Source organism: Lynx rufus, unplaced genomic scaffold, assembly GCF_022079265.1.
Source record: "Lynx rufus isolate CCGP_SWC_20201006 ecotype Redwood Valley unplaced genomic scaffold, mLynRuf1.p SCAF_9, whole genome shotgun sequence".
Taxonomy (NCBI): domain Eukaryota; kingdom Metazoa; phylum Chordata; class Mammalia; order Carnivora; family Felidae; genus Lynx; species Lynx rufus.
In genome coordinates, this window is record NW_025814897.1 from 100,541,141 (window position 1) to 100,561,936 (window position 20,796).

The 20,796-nt window shown below is 39.4% G+C and overlaps 1 protein-coding gene and 1 pseudogene across 1 annotated transcript; both read left to right on the top strand.

Moving 5' to 3' along the window:
* Window positions 1–17,884: 17,884 nt before the first annotated feature.
* LOC124505374 (olfactory receptor 4A47-like) lies at window positions 17,885–18,853 on the top strand. The gene has a single exon (XM_047071315.1). It carries the CDS (start codon window positions 17,927–17,929, stop codon window positions 18,851–18,853), a length of 927 nt encoding a protein of 308 aa, XP_046927271.1. The 5' UTR covers window positions 17,885–17,926.
* Window positions 18,854–19,681: 828 nt separating this feature from the next.
* LOC124506028 (POU domain, class 5, transcription factor 1-like) lies at window positions 19,682–20,796 on the top strand (annotated as a pseudogene).

Consider the following 20,796-nt stretch of genomic DNA (forward strand, 5'->3'; position numbering starts at 1 on the left):
AGCCTGGAGCCTGTTTCCGGTTCTGTGTCTCCCTCTCTCTCTGCCCCTCCCCCATTCGTGCTCTGTCTCTCTCTGTCCCAAAAATAAATAAACGTTGAAAAAAAAAATTAAAATAAGTTTACATGTAAATAAGATAAATCATATAAGTTTAACATTAAAATAAGTTTAGAATGAAGTTAAACAGGTTTAAAATAATTTGGTTACAAAACAAAAGTCAGTTATTAATTTAGGAAGTTTACTGCTTCCGAGTGCTGAGAACTGTTATCCCCGACCAGGTCTTGACATTTAACAGGTCATCTCTCCTGCCCTTGGGTACTGCTTCCATTTTCTGCCTGTGTGACTTCTCCCTTCTAGAAGTCTGCTGTTATTCCTCCATGACCCATAAAATGCTGCCTGGCACTTTTGCTGTAAGAAAACCATCTCTCTGAGGAAGTACATGACTTAAGTCTTTGCTGAGCATCCATGAGGCCATCTGCAAACCCCAGCACCATGACATCATCACGAGTGACAGGGATATGACTTCCTCTTTCAGGTGACATGTAGTAGAGGCTTTGTCCTTACAACCATTTAGGTCCTCTTCACGGTGTGGCTGCGTGCAGGTGGCTCCAATGTCATAGACCATTCGTGTGTGATATAAACCCTTTGTTGAAACTTGTCTGCATGGACACAATTATACCCTTGGTCTTTTTTGTTGCTGTCAACAGTGGGTTCATCTGCCTGTTAAAATTTTCCTCCTGAAAGTCTTCTTGGTGGTCATTATATGCTTCCTGAGGACTGGTAGCTTGGAGGGAAGACAGAAGTGTGTCCATTTGTGTATCTCATGTCACTGTGGTGGTCTTAGTATTGTGTTCTGCATATTTATATATTTGTACCCAATCACCATCTTTTCCACTGATTAAGTCGTGGCTGTGTTGTATACCATGGTGTCACCGTGGTGACTCCCTTGTTAAACTTCTTAAATGTGTGCACTCAGAAATTTGGAGGTGAAAAAATGCCTTGAGGAAGTTCTCGTGGAAAAAAGTAACTTTGAGAGAAAGCCATAACTTCATAAAATATGTTTGTCTTTTTAATGGAAAAAGAGATAAAAAGATAATTTCTATGGTGCAGAGACACATGAACGCTATTTGTTACAAGTGCGTTTGTTGTAACATACAGACACTATGAATAAAGATCCAAGTAGGGAATTATATATCATTTAAAAAATATCCTATTTAGGTTTATGTATGTCTAATTGATTGTCAAAGTTCAATGTACTGTGAGAATTTAAAGTTAGAGTTCTTGGGGCGCATGGGTGGCTCCATCGGTTAAGTGCCAACTTTGGCTCAGGTCGTGATCTTGCAGTTCATGATTTAGAGCCTCGCATTGGGCTCTGTGCTGATATCTCAGACCCTGGAGCCTGCTTCAGATTCTGTGTCTCCCTCTCTCTCTGCTCCTTCCTCACTTGTGCTCTCTCAAAAATAAATAAACATTAAAAAAAATAAAAAAAAAGTTAGAGTTCTTGTAAACTGCAGATTATCAGGACACAACTCTGGAGATTTTAATTTAGTAGTTTTGTTTTTGGATGACATATCTACTTTTGGACAAATTACCCAGGTGTATTTTTGCATACACTCTAGGTATTGTGCTATAATTTATGTTCACATCATGAACCTAGTTCTTTAAGCAATTTTTATATATATAACAATTTATATATACATAACAATTTATATATATATATATATATATTTTTTTTTTTTTTTTAAATTCCAGTGTTAAGACACAGTGTTATATTAGTTTCAGGTGTATAATGTTGTGGTTCAACAATTGTATACATTGCTCAATGCTTGTCACGATAAGTGTACTCTTAATCCCCTTCACCTGTTTCACCCCTTGTCCCACTCACCTCTCCTCTGGTAACCATCATTTCTCTGTATTAAAGAGTCCATCTTTTTTATCTCTTTTTTCCCATTACTCATTTGTTTTCTTTCGCGAATTCCACATATAAGTGAAATCATATGGTTTTTGTCTTTCTCTGACTAACTTATATCACCTAGCATTATACCCTCTAACACACATACCATCTATGTGTTGCAAATGGCAAGATTTCATTCTTTTTTATGACTGAATAATATTCCATTGTATACACATACCACATGTGTATCCATTCATCTGTCAATGGACACTTCCATAATTTGGCTATTGTAAATAATGCTGCAATAAACACAGGGGTAAATATATCATTGCAAATTAGTGTTTTTGTGTTCTTCATGTAAATACCTAGTAGTGGAAATAGTACTGGGTCATATGGCAATTCTATTTTTAATTTTTTGAGGAGCCTCTATACTGTTTTCCAGAGTGGCTGCACCAGTTTGCATTCTCACCAACAGTGCACAGCATTCCCTTTTCTCCACATCCTTGCCAACACTTGTTTCTTTTGTTTTGATTTTAGCCATTCCGATAGGTGTGAGGTTATATCTCTTTGTGGTTTCGATTTGCTTTGGCCTGATGATAAGTGATGTTTAGCATCTTTTCATGTGTCTATTGGCCATGTGGATGTCTTCTTTGGACAAATGTCTGTTCATGTCTTCTGCCTATTTTTATTTGGATTATTTGTTTTTTGGGTGTTGAGTTATGTAAGCGCTTTATATATTTTGGATACTAACCTATTATTGGATATGTCATTTGCAAGTATCTTTTCTCATTCAGAGGTTGTCTTTTAGTTTTGTTGATCGTTTCTTTCCCTGTGCGGAAGATTTTTATTTTGATATTGTCCCACTAGTTGATTTTTGCTTGTTTCCCTTGCCTCAGGAGACATATCTAGAAAATGTTGCTACAGTCAATGCCAGAAAAATTACTGCCATTGCTCTCTTCTAGGGTGTTTTTTGGTTTCAGGTCTCACATTTAGATCTTTAACCCATTTTGAGTTTATTTTTGTGTATGGTGTAAGAAAGTGGTCTGGTTTCATTCTTTTGCATGTAGTTTCTGCTGAGTTTCTAGCACCATTGTTGAAGAGACTCTCTTTTTTCCATTGCATATTCTTGCCTCCTTTCTTGTAGATTAATCGCCCAAATAATCATGGGTTTATTTCTGGGCTCTTTATTATGTTCTATTGATATATGGTTGGTTGTGTGTGTGTGTGTGTGTGTGTGTGTGTGTGTGTGTGTGTGTGCCAGTATTAAACTGTTTTCATTGCTACAGCTTTGTAGTGTATCTTCATATCTGGGCTTGTGATACATCTGGTTTTGTCCCTTTTTTTTCAAGATTGCTTTTGCTAATGTGGGTCTCTTGTGGTTCTGTACAAGACTTGTTCTAGTTCTGTGAAAAGTGCTGTTGGTATTTTGATACTGATTGTATTAAATGTGTAGGTTGCTTTGGGTAGTATGGACATTTAAACAATATTTCTTCTCCCCATCCATGAGCATGAAATATCTTAACATTTCTTCAATTTTTTCATCAGTATTATATAGTTTTAAGAGTACAGGTATTTTACCTCGCGGGTTGAGTTTATTCCTAGGTATTTTATTATTTTTGATGCAGTTGTAAATGGGGCCGTTTCCTTAATTTCTATTTCTGCTACTTCATTATTAGTGTATAGAAATGCAACCGGTTCCTGTACATTGATTTTGTATCCTGCAACTTTAGTGAATTAGTTTATTAGTTCTAGTAGTTTTTTTAGTGGAGTCTTTAGGGTTTTCATACATATAATGACATATCATCTGCAAATAGCGTAAGTTTTACTTCTTCCTTACCAATTTGGATCCTTTTTTTTTCTTTTTGTTTTTGATTTCTGTGGCTATGGCTTTCAGTGCTACATTGAATAAAAGTGGTGAGAGTGGACATCCTTGTCTTGTTCATGATCTTAGGGGATAAGCTCTCCATTTTTCACCATAGGGTATGATGTTAGCTGTGGATTTTTCATTTAAGGCCTTTATTATGTTAAGGTATGCTCCCTTTAAATATACTTTGTTGAGGGTTTTTATCATGAATGAATGTGGCACTTTGTCAAATGCTTTTTCTGCATCTATTTAAATGATCACATGGTTTTTATCCTTTCTCCTGTTGTGATGTATTGTGGATTGATTTATGAATTTGAACCACTTGATCATACAGAATGATTTTCTAAGTGATTTATTTATTTATTTAATTATTGTTAGATCAGGATTGCTAATGTTTTGTTGAAGATTTTTGCATCTATGGTTATCAGGGATATTGACCTGCAGATATGTTTTTTATAGTGTCTTTATCTGGTTGTGGTATGAGGGTAATGCTGGCCTCATAGAATGAATTTGAAAGCTGTCATTCTTTTTCTGTTTTTTGGAGTCGTTTGAGAAAAATAAGTATTAACTTTTCTTTAAAAAATTTTTTTTAATGTTTATTCATTTTTGAGAGAAAGACAGAAGGCGAATGGGTGAGGGGCAGAGAGAGATCGGGAGAAACAGAATCTGAAACAGGCTCCAGGCTGAGAACTGTCAGCACAGAGCCTGACCCAGCGTTCAAACTTAGGAAGTGTGAAACCCTGACCTGGGCCGAATCAGATGCCTGATGGACTGAGCCATCCAGGAGCCCCTGTATTAACTCTTCTTTAAATGTTTGATAGAATTCACCTGTGAAGTCACCTGGTCCTGGACTTTTGTTTGTTGGGAGTGTTTTGATTACTGATTCAACTTCATTGCTTGTAATTAGTCTGTTCAAATTTTCTATTTCCTCCTGATTTGGTTGTGGGAGGTTATATGTGTCTAGGGATTTATCCACTTTTTCTAGGTTGTCCAATTTGTTGGCATATAATTTTTCATAATATTCTCTTATAATCCTTTGTATTTCTGTGCTGTTGGTTATCATTTGTCCGCTTTCATTTCTGACAGTAGGTAGTTATTGCCATTTTGTTACTTGTTTTGTGATTGTTTTTGTGATTCTTCTCTGTTCCTTTCTTCTCTCTTCTGTCATGGTTTGTTGGCTTTCTTTAGCGATATACTTGGATTTCCCTCTCTTTATTTTTTCCATCTTTATTACCAGTTTTAGATGTGTGTTTATCATTAGGTTTATATATAACATTTAGGCTTCTAGCTGTCTATATTAAGTTAATGGTCACTTAAGTTTTAACCCTTTGTAGAAAACTAAATTTTTATTCCCCTCCCAGCCATGTTTTAGGTATGTGCTGTCATGCTTTCTTCCTTTTTCTCTGTTTGTGTGTGAATCCATTGACTGATTTTTACAGGTATACTTAATTTACTGCTTATGGAGGTTACCTTAGTTTATAAATTTAGCTTTAAAATTGTGGCATGTATACCTAACAGATTTACAATTTAACCATTTTTAAGTTCACAGTTTGGTGGCATTAAGTTAATTCACTTTAATGAATGATGTTGTAACAACATCAACACCATTCGACTCTAGTACCTCTTCATCTTCCCAAACTGAAACTGGACACCTGTTAAATATTAATTTGCCATTACCCTTCCCTGAGTCCTAGGCATCCGCCATTCTACATTCTGTTAATTTGATGCCATAAGTAACACATGTAAGTGGAAGCATACAATATCTGTCCTTTTGTGACTGCCTTATTTCACTTAGAATAATGTATTGTAGGTTAATGAATGTTTTGGCATGTGTCAGAATTTCCCTCATATTTAAGGCTGAATAATATTTCACTGTGTCCATATGTCTCATTTTTTTTTTTTTTTTAAATTTTTTTTTTTTCAACGTTTATTTATTTTTGGGACAGAGAGAGACAGAGCATGAACGGGGGAGGGGCAGAGAGAGAGGGAGACACAGAATCAGAAACAGGCTCCAGGCTCTGAGCCATCAGCCCAGAGCCTGACGCGGGGCTCGAACTCCCGGACCGCGAGATCGTGACCTGGCTGAAGTCGGACCCTTAACCGACTGCGCCACCCAGGCGCCCCTCATTTTTTTGATACATGTATCTATCTGTGGATTCTTTGGTTGCTTCTCCTTACTGATTGTTGTGAATACCACCATGGAGATGAGTGTAGAAATATTTGTTTGAATTCCTGATTTCCATTATTTTGGATATATACCTAAAAGTAAAATTGCTAGATCATATAATTAATCTTTAAGTTTTTGAGTAACTACAATAGCATTTTCCATAGGAGCCACATCATTTGACATTCTCACCAGTAATGCACAATTATGCCATGTTCTCCATAGTCTCTCTTACATTTGTGTGGTGTGTGTTTGTGTGTGTGTGTGTGTGTGTGTGTGTGTGTGTATCTCTTAATAGTTACCTTAATGGGTCTGAAGTGGTATTTCATTATGGTTTTGAAATGCATTTCCTAATGATTAGTGACGCTGAGATCTTTTCATGTGCTTACAGGTATATCTTTATATATCTTTTCCTGAGAAATGTCTATTCAAGTCCTTCATTTTTAATCAAGTTGTTTCTTTCATTGTGTTTTTAGATGTAGAAGTTCTTTATGTACTCTGGATATTAGTATCTAGTCAAATATATTATTTGCAAATATTTTCTCCAATTCTGTCAATTACCTTTTTTCTCTGTTGGTGTTGCTTGATGCACAAAAGTGCATAATATTGATAAAGTATAATTTATCTATTCCTTTTTGGCCTGTGCTTTTGGTATCATACTCAAGAAATTACTGTCAAATCCAATGTCATGGTTATTATTCTATGTTTTTTAATTAACAGTGGTATAGTCTTAGCTAGGTCTTAAGTCTTTGGTCCATTTTGAGTTAAATTTTATATATGGTATATATTAGGATTCAAATTCATGACTATGTGGATATGAAGTGTCACAGCACCATTTTTTGAACTACCTGTCTTTAACCCACGAATACTCTTGACCCCCTTGTTGAAAATCATTTGAATATGTATGCAAAGCTTTATTTCTAGGCTCTGTGTTTTATTCATTAGTTTATCTGTTTTTATGTGAACACCATATTGTTTTGATTATGATAACATTGTATTAAGTTTAGAGACAGGAGAATTTTCTGACTTTGTTCTTTTTGTTTCATTTTGCTTTGTTTTAAATATTAGCTTGGCTGTTTTATTCTCAGTTTATTCTTGGTTCTTGAGTTCTCTCATGGTTCATGAGTCTCTCATGGTTTGCCTCCTTCCCCCTCTGTAACTTTTTTTGCCCCCTTCCTCTCCCCCATGGTCTTCTGGTAAGTTTCTCAGGATCCACATAAGAGTGAAAACATATGGTATCTGTCTCTCTCAGTATGACTTATTTCACTTAGCATAACACTCTCCAGTTCCATCCACGTTGCTACAAAAGGCCATATTTTATTGTTTCTCATTACCAAGTAGTATTCCTTTGTATATATAAACCACATCTTCTTTATCCATTTGTCAGTTGATGGACATTTAGGCTCTTTCCATAATTTGGCTATTGTTGAAAGTGCTGCTATAAACATTGGGGTACAAGTGCCCCTATGCATCAGCACTCCTGTATCCTTGGGTAAATTCCTAGCAGTGCTATTGCTGGGTAATAGGGTAGATCTATTTTTAATTTTTTGAGGAACTTCCACGCTGTTTTCCAGAGTGGCTGCACCAGTTTGCATTCCCACCAACAGTGCAAGAGGGTTCCCATTTCTCCACATCCTCTCCAGCATCTGTAGTCTCCTGATTTGTTCATTTTAGCCACTCTGACTGGCATGAGGTGATATCTCAGTGTGGTTTTGATTTGTATTTCCATGATGAGGAGCTATGTTGAGCATCTTTTCATGTGCCTGTTGGCCATCTGGATGTTTTCTTTAGAAAAGTGTCCATTCATGACTTCCGCTCATTTCTTCACTGGATTATTTGTTTTTTGGGTGTGGAGTTTGGTGAGTTCTTTATAGATTTTGGATACTAGCCCTTTATCCGATATGTCATTTGCAAATATCTTTTCCCATTCCGTTGGTTGGCTTTTAGTTTTGTTGATTGTTTCCTTTGCAGTGCAGAAGATTTTTATCTTCATGAGGTCCCAATAGTTCATTTTTGCTTTTAATTCCCTTGCCTTTGGAGATGTGTCAAGTAAGAAATTGCTGCAGCTGTTGTCAAAGAGGTTTTATCCTGATTTCTCCTCTAGAGTTTTGATGGTTTCCTGTCTCACATTCAGGTCCTTCAGCAATTTTGAGTTTATTTTTGTGAATGGTGTAAGAAAGTGGTCTAGTTTCATCCCTCTGCATGTTGCTGTCCAGTTCTCCCAGGACCATTTGTTAAAGAGACTGTCTTTTTTCCATTGGATATTCTTTCCTGCTTTGTCAAAGATTAGTTGGCCATACTTTTCTGGGTCCAATTCTGGAGTCTCTATTCTATTCCACTAGTCTGTGTCTGTCTGTTTTTGTGCCAATACCATGTTGTCTTGATGATTACAGCTTTGTAGTAGAGGCTAAAGGCTGGGATTGTGATGCTTCCTGCTTTGGTCTTCCTCTTCAATATTACTTGGCTATTTGGGGTCTTTTGTGGTTCCATATGAATTTTAGGATTGCTTGTTCTAGCTTCGAGAAGAATGCTGGTGCAATTTTGATTGGGATTGCATTGAATGTGTAGATAGCTTTGTGTAGTATTGACATTTTAACAATATTTATTCTTCTAATCCATGAGCACAGAATGTTTTTCCATTTCTTTGTATCTTCTTCAATTTCTTTCATAAGCTTTCTATAGTTTTCAGTATACAGATCTTTTACATCCTTGGTTAGGTTTATTCCTAGGTACTTTATGATTCTTGGTGCAATTGTGAGTGGGATCAGTTTCTTTATTTGTCTTTCTGTTGCTTCATTATTAGTGTATAAGAATGCAGCTGATTTCTGTACATTAATTTTGTATCCTGCGACTTTGCTGAATTCATGTATCAGTTCTAGCAGACTTTTGGTGGAGTCTATCGGGTTCTCCGTGTATATTATCATGTCATCTGCAAAAAGTGAAAGCTTGATTTCATCTTTGCCAATTTTGATGCCTTTGATTTCCTTTTGTTGTCTGATTGCTGATGCTAGAACTTCCAACATTATGTTAAACAACAGCGGTGAGAGTGGACATCCCTCTTGTGTTCCTGTTCTCAGGGGGAAAGCTCTCAGTTTTTCCCCATTGAGGATGATATGAGCTGTGGACTCTTCTTAAATGGCTTTTATGATGTTTAGGTATATTCCTTCTATCCTGACTTTCTTGAGGGTTTTTATTAAGAAAGGATGCTGAATTTTGTCAAATGCTTTTTCTGCATTGATTGACAGGATCATAGGGCTCTGTTCTTTTATTAATGTGATGTATCACATTGATTGATTTGAGAATATTGAACCAGCCCTGCAGCCAGGAATGAATCCCACTTGATCATGGTGAATAATTCTTTTTATATGCTGTTGAATTCGATTTGCTAGTATCTTGTTGAGAACTTTTGCATCCATATTCATCTTTTTTTGCATGCATCATATTTTGGGGGGGGGGATTCAGGATTGTTTTTATTTTCAGAGCCTGCAACAGTTGGTCAGCAATGCTAGCTAAGCTGGTACAATCTGAAGACCATCCCACCTCCCTTTCCAGGCATTCAACCAACATAATCCCTATAAACAAGATTAGAGACCAACTGAGATGTGTCTCAATGTGTGGTGAGAGAGGGAAGAGGCCTTCCTCTCTCCTCCCGTTCCCCTCCTCCCCACTTACTTTTCTAACAAGATTGATTTTTGGCCGAATGCAACTCGAACCCAGAACAGCAACCAGCCATCTCCATTACAACTGCTTCCCTCCCCACTTCCAGAGCAGGAAGCGAGGAGAGGAGCCTGGCACTTGTGTGTAAGAAAAACCTGGCTATGCCCAACAGAGCAGAGATGGTGAGGAGGCTGGTGCCTGTGGGTGGGCATAAGCAGGAACCAAATAGGCCTGTCCAGCATCCACCAACTCAGCCCCAGCTCCTGGGATAGGAGGTGTTCCTTTGAGACCCCCATTTCCATGGGGTTAGATGAGGGGGCAACTAGTGATGAGCCATCACTCCCTGTCCCTCAAATTCCAACATGATAAACTCAAAGTTTTACCTTCAAAATCCACCACGCTGCCTCCTGAGAAACACATTCTATGTGGTCATCTGTATGCCAGCACCCATATCCCTCTCCTAATGCCCAGGGCTTCCAACCCATCTTTTCATCGTTGGGTGGCCCAGCCAACACTGATTTGATATTCTTTGACTCATAAAATGAGTGTTTTTAGAAAATTAAAAGCTATTCAAGAGTATCAGTAATAGAAGACACTCGGTGGTTTTTTTTTGTTTTTGTTTTTGTTTTTTGGTTTTTTGGTAGGTGGAAGTTTTAATAAGCAGTAGCACATGCAAAGTTTAGTTAGATTGGCTGCAAGAGGAGTAGATGAGTAGATCTCTGGATCCTCTCACCAAAATCTTAAAGTTTACATAGCACATGACTGGGCTCAGTCATGCACACCATCCAGGTGACCTCAAATACACTTTATTCTCCAAGGCTATGGCCCTTGAACTAGCTCCCACCATAGGATTAGTGTAGAATGTACTTTCCAAAGACAAAAAGGGTGAGGAGTCTCTAAATGTCCAATTGTAGCTCACAGGTCAACCAATAGTCCTGTCCTCTTAATGACCTCCTCCAACAAGCACTATGATTTTTTTTTTTAGCAGAACCTTTGCAGGCCAGAAGTCATGGTATGACATATTCAAAGTGCTGAGTCCTTCCAATCAGCTGGAATTATAGTTTGGAGTTTTAAACGTTGACAGACTTGGCTGGCATAAAGGCCCAACTCCTGGAGGGAAAATAGGCAAACAACTTGGGACAGACATGTGGAAACAGCAATCATGATCGGAGGATCCAAGATGGCGGAACAGCATGGAAGTTTTTTTTGTGTCTCGTGTCCATGAAATACAGCCAGACCAACACTAAACCATCCTACACACCTAGAAAACTGATTGGAGGATTAACACAACAATCTGCACAACCTGAACCACAGAATTCAGCAGGCACCTGGTGCGGAGAAGTGAACTTGGGGAGAGAAAAGCTTGCGGCGGGCAGGGAGCCACTTTTGCAGGGGGAGAGAGGATATAACCCGATATTGGCCTGTAGTTCTCTTTTTTTGCTGGGTCTCTGTCTGGTTTGGGAATCAAAGTAATGCTGGATTCATAGAATGAGTCTGGAAGTTTTCCTTCCCTTTCTGTTTTTTGGAACAGCTTGAGAAGGATCGTTATTATCTCTGCTTTAAATGTCTGGTAGAATTCCCCAGGGAAGCCATCTGGTCCTGGACTCTTATTTGTTGGGAGATTTTTGATAACTGATTCAGTTTCTTCACTGGTTATGGGTCTGTTCACGTTTGCTATTTCTTCCTGTTTTGTGTGGGTGCTTGGGACTTTGTCCATTTCTTCCAGGTTGTCCAGTTTGTTGGCATATAATTTTTCATAATATTCCCTGATAATTGCTTGTATTTCTGAGGGATTGGTTATAATAATTCCATTTTCATTCATGATTTTATCTATTTGGGTCATCTCCTTTTTCTTTTTGAGAAGCCTGGCTAGAGGTTTATCAATTTTGTTTATTTTTTCAAAAAAACCAACTCTTGGTTTCACTGATCTGCTCTACAGTTGTTTTTAGATTCTATATTGTTTATTTCTGCTCTGATCATTATTATTTCTCTTCTTCTGCTGGGTTTGGGGTGTCTTTGATGTTCTGCTTCTAGTTCCTTTAGGTGTGCTGTTAGATTTTGTATTTGGGATTTTTCTTGTTTCTTGAGTTAGGCCTGGATTGCAATGTATTTTCCTCTCAGGACTGCCTTCGCTGCATCCCAAAGCATTTGGATTGTTGTATTTTCATTTTCATTTGTTTCTGTATATTTTTAAATTTCTTCTCTAATTGCCTGGTTGACCCATTCATTCTTTAGTAGGGTGTTCTTTAACCTCCATGCTTTTGGAGGTTTTCCAGACTTTTTCCTGTGGTTGATTTCAAGTTTCATAGCATTGTAGTCTGAAAGTGTGCATGGTATGATCTCAGTTCTTTTATACTTATGAAGGGCTGCTTTGTGACCCAGTATGTGATCTATTTGGAGAATGTTCCATGTGCACTCAAGAAGAAAGTATATTCTGTTGCTTTGGGATGCAGAGTTCTAAATATATCTGTCAAGTCCATCTGATCCAATGTATCATTCAGGGCCCTGGTTTCTTTACTGATCCTGTGTCTAGATGATCTATCCATTGTTGTAAGTGGAGTATTAAAGTCCCCCACAACTACCACATTCTCATCAATAAGGTTGCTTATGTTTGTGATTAATTGTTTTATATATTTGGGGGCTCCCGCATTTGGCGCATAGACATTTATAATTGTTAGCTCTTCCTGATGGATAGACCCTGTAATTATTATATAATGCCCTTCTTCATCTCTTGTTACAGCCTTTAATTTAATGTCTAGTTTGCCTGATGTAAGTATGGCTACTGCAGCTTTCTTTTGGCTTCCAGTAGCATGATAGATAGTTCTCCATCCCCTCACTTTCCATCTCAAGGTGTCCTCAGGTCTAAAATGAGTCTCTTGTAGACAGCAAATAGATGGGTCTTGTTTTTTTATCCATTCTGATACCTTATGTCTTTTGGTTGGAGCATTTAGTCCATTTACATTCAGTGTTATTATTGAAAGATGTGGGTTTAGAGTCATTGTGATGTCTGTAGGTTTCATGCTTGTAGTGATGTCTCTGGTACTTTGTAGTCCTTGCAACATTTCACTCACAGAGTCCCCCTTAGGATCTCTTGTAGGGCTGGTTTAGTGGTGAGGAATTCCTTCAGTTTTTGTCTGTTTGGGAACCTTTATCTCTCCTTCTATTCTGAATGACAGACTTGCTGGATAAAGGATTCTCGGCTGCATTTTTTTTCTGTTCATCACATTGAAGATTTCCTGCCATTCTTTTCTGGCCTGCCAAGTTTCAGTAGATAGGTCTGCCACTAGTCTTATGGGTCTCCCTTTATAAGTTCGAGCCTGTTTATCTTCAGAATTTTCTCTTTATCCTTGTATTTTGCCAGTTTCACTATGATATGTCATGCAGAAGATTGATTCAAGTTATGTTTGAAGGGAGTTCTCTGTGCCTCTTGGATTTCAATGCCTTTTCCTTCCCCAGATCAGGGAAGATCTCAGCTCTGATTTGTTCAAGTACACCTTCAGCCCTTTTCTCTCTCTCTTCCTCTTCTGGAATTCCTATTATATGGATATTTTTCCGTTTGATTGCATCACTTAGTTCTCTAATTCTCCCCTCATACTCCTGGACTTTATTATCTCTGTTTTTCTCAGCTTCCTCTTTTTCCATAATTTTATCTTCTAATTCACCTATTCTCTCCTCTGCCTCTTCACTCAGAGCTGTGGTCGCCTCCATTTTATTTTGCACCTCATTTACAACATTTTTTAGCTCCTCATGACTATTTCTTAGTCACTTGATCTCTGTAGCAATAGATTCTCTGCTGTCCTCTATACTTTTTTCAAGTCCAGCGATTAATTTTATGACTATTATTTTATATTCATTTTCTGCTATATGGCTTAAATCGTTTTTGATCAATTCGTTAGCTCTCGTTACTTCCTGGAGTTTCTTTTGAGGAGAATTCCTCCATTTCGTCATTTTGGATAGTCCCTGGAGTGGCGGGGAACTGCAGGGCTCTTTTCCTGTGCTGTCCTGAGCTTTGGTGGGCGGGGCTGCAGTCACACCCGATATCTGCCCCCAGCCCACCGCTGGGGCCACAGTCAGACTGGTGGGTACCTTATCTTCCCCTCTCCCAGGGGTAGGACTCACTGTGGAGTGGTGTGGCCCCTGTCTGGGTTACTTGCACACTGCCAGGCTTGTGGTGCTGCTGTGATGGGATCTGACCAAGGGCATATTAGCTGGGGTGGATCCGCAAGGTGCAAAGGGGTGGGAGGGGTAGGCTCAGCTCGCTTTGTGATTGGTGGTTCCCTGTGGGAGGGGCCCTACAGCACTGGGAGGGAGGCAGACCCATCGGAGGGATGGATCCACAGAAGCACAGCATTGGGCATTTGCACGGTGCAAGTAAGTTCCATGATGGGAACTGGTTCCCTTTGGGATTTTGACTGGGGGAAGGGAGAGGGAGCTGGTGCTGGCCACTGCCTTTGTTCCCCACCGAGCTGAGCTCTGTCGTCCGGGGCTCAACAACTCTCCCTCCTGGTATCCTCTTGCCCTCCCACTCTCTGAGCAGAGCTGTTGACTTTTAACATTCCCGATGTTAAGTCCCGCTGGCTGTCAGAACTCACGCAGTCTGGCCCCAATGTTTTTGCAAGCCAGACTTGGGGGCTCTGTCTTGCCCAGCGGGCTGCCCCTCCACCGCCCTGGCTCCCCTCTGCCAGTCCATGAAGGACACACCGCTCTCCACCCTTCCTACCCTCTTCCATGGCCCTCTTGTCTACGCTTGGCTCTGGAGAGTCCATTCTGGTAGTCTTCTGGCCATTTTCTGGGTTATTTAGGCTGATGTGGGTGGAATCTAAGCGATCAGCAGGACGAGGTGAGCCCAGCATCCTCCTATGCCTCCATCTTTCTCTCTCTTCAGCATTTTATAGTTTTTAAGTGTACAAAAGTTTTTGCCTCCTTATGTAAGTTTATTCTTAAATATTCTTTTTGATGCTGTTGTAAAAGGAATTGTATTTCCTCTCTGAGTTGTTCTTTGGTAGGATAGAATTTCAATGTTTTTTCATGATACAAGTAACCTCGCAACAAATTGGGTATAGAAGGCATGTACCTCAACATAATAAAGGCCATATGTGACAGATCTATTACTAACAGGACACTCAACAGTGAAGTTTGAAAGCTTTCCCACTACAATCAGGAAGTTGATGAGAGTGCCCACACTTACCATTCCTTTTCAAAGGGCCCTGGAATAAAAATCTGTGTGAAGTTTTTACCATTTTCTATACATAGGTCATGCCATCAATGAAGTGAGAACAAATTGCTTATAATTAATGTTTACTTAATTTTACTACCTGTAGGTGTTTCCAATGGTAGCTGCCTTCTGTCCTGTGCATCTCAGTAAGCATCATCTTTGAAGAAAGACCTTCCCTGGTCACCTTCTCCATAGTAGAATTCTCCCTGACTACCCTGTTTGCTGTCTTATTAGCACTGATGAAGACTGTAATTAGTTTCCTAAATTGTCCTATTACGTACTGCCTGATTCTGTTATGAGAATAGAAGGTCCATGCAGGAAGGACCTGTTGCATAATTTGCCCCCCTATTTCATTAATTGCTGTGTCCACTCTCATAGCATGGTTTCTGGAAGTAACCAGGAGCTCCAAATTAAGGAAAATAATAATTGGATAAATAGTTTTTCTGTCTAAATCTGTGAATAAATATCTACAATATCTACCACAGTTCAAGGTAGAATAAATCGAATATTAAATACAAGGAAAGAAAAACTTGCTATGGCAAGTGGGGAAATACATGATAAATTAATCTTCCCTAAAACAAAATGGGCTGAAATTTTATTTTTGACTGGCAGTAGTTTTACAATGGTTCTAAAGCTATTTTTTTTGTTATTGTTACATCTTCCTAATTATCTGATTTCACAAAATAGGATCTTTATATAGATATTTTTGAAAGTTTTTGCAAAAATTCCCAGTGAATTTAATTAAGCAAGAATCAGTCTTGGACACTTCCCAACTCTAGGACTTAATGAAGAATGTGGTTAGAAAGGATAAAATGTCCAGTGATCTTTGCCCTACTGGGAAGAAGATACTATACTCTTAAATTGATACACATTTTTAAAGAAGGTTTCTGTTAGGCTTAAAGAATTGCCTACAGAGAAGCACAAGAATGTCTCTTAAAATATCAAGTCAGCTAATGTGACCAAAGCAACAGTATAGAATGAGGATACCTAAGCCTTTGAGTGGTATTTTTCTGTTTAGAAATCAGAGGGAAAGAAGTTACTTGAGAAAAATCTGCCTGGGAAATGACTGGTAGCTATTTTTCTTATGTAAGGATAGGAATTTCTTGTCTTTTTAATAAATTATCCTAATGTGATAAATTTTTGCTTTTCTATGTGGCCCTGGGAATTCCCAGGAAATGATCTGCAGTGCAAATAAAATCAACCTTCTGAATATTCAGGAGACTCCATGGAGAAAATGGATAGACAGTCAAATGAAATAAAATATGTCCTCAAGTAATAATGCAGCTTTTTTGCTTTCTCTTGTCAAATTGGATGACAGATGAAATCCAGGTTGCTGTGAATGAGTAAAAGGTGTTCCTTCAGATTGCAGACTTGCCTTCCCAAGGTAATACTAATAGTAAATAGTGGAAACCAGCCTTGCGATTGTGTGACTATCTTTAATAAGAAAAAGTGAGAACACTTTGAGTGCAAGCAAACTTTGATTCTAATTCTAGTTTTATCACTTAAAAATGGGTGACCCTCAGAAAATTATTAGATGACCTGAGCCTTAGTCTTTTCACCTATGAAATGGAGATTATAGTTCCTGTTACTGTAAAATGAACTGTGATTCATTAAGTTGTGACTATGTGATTAGAATCCACTGTGGGTGTTGTGAGCAGTGGAGTGATAGATCCGATTGAGATTTAAAAAGGATCATTTGGTCTGACTGAGGAGAATAAATTGATGGAGGCCAGAATGAAAGGGTAAGGACCTGGCAGGAGGTTAATGTAGTAGGGTAGAAGTTGTGGGGAGTGGGGGTGGGGGGAGGGAAATGATGTTATTTGTGATATGTGTGTGTGTGTGTGTGTGTGTGTGTGTGTGTGTGTGTACACACACATTTTGTGTTTTGGTTTTAGCGAGAGAGCATAAGTGGAGGAGAGGGGCAGAGGGAGAGAGAGGGAATCTCTATCAGACCCCATCCTCAGTGCTGAGCCCAAAATCAAGAGTCACAATGCTCAACTGACTGAGCCTCTCAGGTGCCCATAATGTGATATGTTTTAAAGGGCTTCATAAGACTTGTTAAAGGTATCAGTATGTGATACGAGAGCAAGAAAAAGAATTGTGATATTTCTTGTCTGAGCAATGACACGGAAGGTCGTACTATTTAATGAGGTGGGGTACGCCTATATTTATTGCTGAAAATTAAAAATTTAGTTTCATAAGCACTGAACTGATATTAAGTTGGAGCTGTCCAAATTTGCAGATGTTACATATATAAAGTTTAAAAATTAAGGGAGAGACACAACACTGAAGTGTTTCCTCATTTATTGGTCAGGAAAAGGGGGCATATCCAAGCAAAAATGCTAAGAAAGAGGTCTCAGTGAAGGAAGAAACAACCCAGGGCAGTGACCTTCCATTCCTAATTTGAACTTCTCATTTCGAATATGTAAGTTACCTTAAATGGGTCTCAAGTATTTCACTTTTGGGACTTTATAAACTGTGTACCTTTTCATGGAATTCCCTTGGCTTGTTTTTGTTGTTCTCCCACTTTTCCTTTAAAACTCAGCTAAAGTATTGCTTCCTCTGGGAAGCCTTCTATGATTCCTGTTTGGTTGATAAATTTTTACTCCAGGATCTTCCCATTGTGCAGCCATTTTTATTTTTATTTCTTTAATTTTTTAATGTATGTTTATTTTTGAGAGAGAGAGAGAGAGAGAGAGAGAGAGAGATGAATAAGTAAACAGGGGAAGGGCAGAGAGAGGGAGAGACAGAATCTGAAGCAGGGTCCAGGCTCTGAGCCATCAGCACGGAGCCCAGTACAGGGCTAAAACCCACAAACCGTGAGATCATGACCTGAGCTGAAGTTGGACACTTAGCCAACTGAGCCACCCAGGCACCCCTATTCAGCTATTTTTATAATGGCACTTATTACCTTGGTGATTATTATGTATGATATCACTGAGTATGGGAAACCATAGCTTATTCAACTTGGAAATCACAACATTGGTGAAGCATGTGACACAAACAACTATTTCCACATTCTTTTAATTGTTTGAATGAATAAAAGATTGATCTTCTAATGCATTTAAAAGTTTCCCCCCTTGTTTTGTAGATAACCTGCTTCTAATATGAGAAGTCAGCTCCTATGCAGACTAGATGGAACCAAGGAGCAATGTCACTTACTTTGTCCTCTTGGGTCTCACACAGGATCCAAAGGGACAGAAGGTCCTTTTGGTTATGTTCTTACACTTCTATATTTTGACCATGGTGGGCAATTTGCTCATTGTCATGACTATAACTGTCAGTAGGACCCTGGACTCACCTATGTACTTTTTTCTTGCTAGCTTATCGTTTATGGATGTCATTTATTCCTCTACTATTTCCCCTAGATTGATTTCAGACTTGTTGTTTGGGAAAAACACCATATCCTTTCAATCTTGTATGACCCAGCTGTTTACAGAGCACTTTTTTGGTGGATCAGAGGTCTTTCTTCTGCTGGTGATGGCCTATGACCGCTATGTGGCCATCTGTAAGCCCTTGCATTATTTAGTTATCATGAGACAGTGGGTGTGTGTTGTGCTCCTGGTAGGGTCCTGGGTTGGAGGTTTTCTGCATTCAGCCATTCAAGTTAGCACTATTTATAGACTCCCATTCTGTGGTCCCAATGTCATTGATCATTTTTTGTGTGACATGTACCCCTTACTGAAACTGGTCTGTACTGACACCCATGTCATTGGCCTGTTAGTGGTGGCCAATGGAGGACTGATCTGCACAATTGTGTTTGTGCTCTTGCTCATCTCTTATGGTGTCATCTTGCACTCTCTAAAGAACCTTAGTCCGGAAGGGAGGCGGAAAGCCCTCCAGACCTGTGGTTCCCACATCACTGTGGTGGTCTTCTTCTTTGTGCCATGCATTTTCATGTACGTGAGACCTGCTAAGACCTTCCCTATTGACAAATCATTGAGTGTGTTTTATACCATCATAACCCCCATGCTGAACCCCCTGATCTACACTCTGAGAAATTCTGAGATGACAAATGCTATGAGGAAGCTCTGGAAGAGAAATATATCTCTTAGTAGATAAGTATATAACCCACCATGAAGAGACTTATTTTCACTGGACCCCCTTTTTGAAGAATGCAGAAGTCTTAAAATGATTCTGATTTCCCTTTTTTCAAAGAACTTAAGTTAATTATAATTAAAGAAAGAACTGGATGATTGTGCTATAATAACAGTTTCCCTTGTTGCTAGAATGTAAGGTCCATAACATCTTGTAGATCTCTTCACTTAGAAATGTGTAATGCCTTTCTAGTAAAGAATCAATAATAGGTAATGAATAGTGAGGGATTATTTATATGATTACACTAATTCTTAATTTAAAAAATGTAAAAACATTTTTTTCTGAGACAGTATTATTTTTAGTAAGACTCTGTTAGTTAACTTCATTCTTTTTATATTATTTAAAACATTAATGCCGTATAGACTTTTCTTTATTAATTTTTGGTTGCCTTATATAAAATATTGATTAATACTTTTAGTTTTCATAAGAAAAATTGAAGTGTAATAGGTAGTAAATAGTAGTAATGAAAACCTTAAAAAATGAGATAAAGTGTAAAATAAATTTCCTATTTATCTCTCGAATAGTTTCCAATCCTTTTCCCCAGAGGCAGTTTCTTTAGACTCATTAGGTAATAATCTTTACAAATGCACGTGTATTTAAATGTTTATATGTGAGTTTTTCTCTGTGTATGTAAATACTTCCTTTACTGTAGAATTTCTTTTTATAAATAAACTTTTAAGTTTGTAATAGTTTTATTGATTTATTTTTAGTGTTGTAATTGAAGTATAGTTGACATAGAATATTACACTAGTTTCAGGCATATGACATTATGATTCAAGAATTATGTACAGTATGGCAGTGGGTGGGTTTGGGGAGGAAGGGAGGTGTGAGCATTCCCTTGGAGAGCCCTCATTTTTGCAGGCCCCCAGGCTTGGGGCACCTCTGTTTCCCATGGCAGGGCTCCTGGCTTTCATTTGGCATTGTTGCACCCACACGGTAGGGGTGGTGTGGAGATGATGGGCCACAGACCCGCTGGATTGACCCTGGGACCTTGACTGAGCTTCCAAGGCCCTCCTGATGGGTCAGGAATTGGGCCAGGTGTCGGGCCGGGTGCTAGGGTGTGGGGGATGCCCCGGTGCCTCCTACTGTGTGAGTTCTATCGGGGGATGGAGTACTGTGGACCTCAAGTAGGTGTATGGCTGGTGCCCCAAGGCAGCTTGGAGACCTCCCTTGGAGCCGGTCGCAAGCAGGGAGCCCAGGTGGAGAGCCAACTCTGAGGGCGTCTTTCCAGAGCAGTGCGCTACCCCGCCTGGGGCCCTGAAGCCTGACCAGGAAAAGCGGGAGCAAAACCCCGAGGAATCCCAGGAGGAAAGACCTGGAACAGTTCGCCAAGCTCCTGAAGCGGAAGAGGATCACTCTGGGATATACTCAGGCCGCAAAAGACCCTCTGCCATTTCTAGGCTCTGCCGCTCAGTTTCCAGAATGTGTATACGCTGCGGCACTGCTGCAGAATTGGGTGGAGGAAGCTGACAACCAGGAAATCTACAGCAGACTTGCAAAGCAGGGACCCTGCGCACGCCCCAGAGAGCAGGAGAGCAAGTATGGAGGAGAGAGTGAGAGGCAGCCTGGAGAACACGTTCCTGCAGTGCTGGAAACCCAGCCAGCAGCACAGCGGCCACAGTGGCTCGGGCTACAGCAGGATGTGGTCCCCGTGTGGTTCTGCAACCATGGCCAGAAAGGCAACAGATCAAGCAGTGACTGTTTCCAACGAGAGACCGCTGAGGCTGCTGGGTCCCCTTTCTCAGGGGCACCAGTATCCTTTCTTCTGGCACCAGGACCCCATTTTGGTACTCCAGGCTCTGGGGGCCCCCCTTCACTACACTGTACTCCCTGGTCTCTTTCCCTGAAGGTGAAGCCTTTCCCTGGCGTCTGTCACCACTCTGGGCTCTCGCATGCATTCAAACTGA

What these genes read in the sequence shown, in the direction of transcription:
- LOC124505374 (XM_047071315.1), top strand. Translation starts at nt 17,927, where the DNA reads ATGGAACCAAGGAGCAATGTCACTTACTTTGTCCTCTTGGGTCTCACA.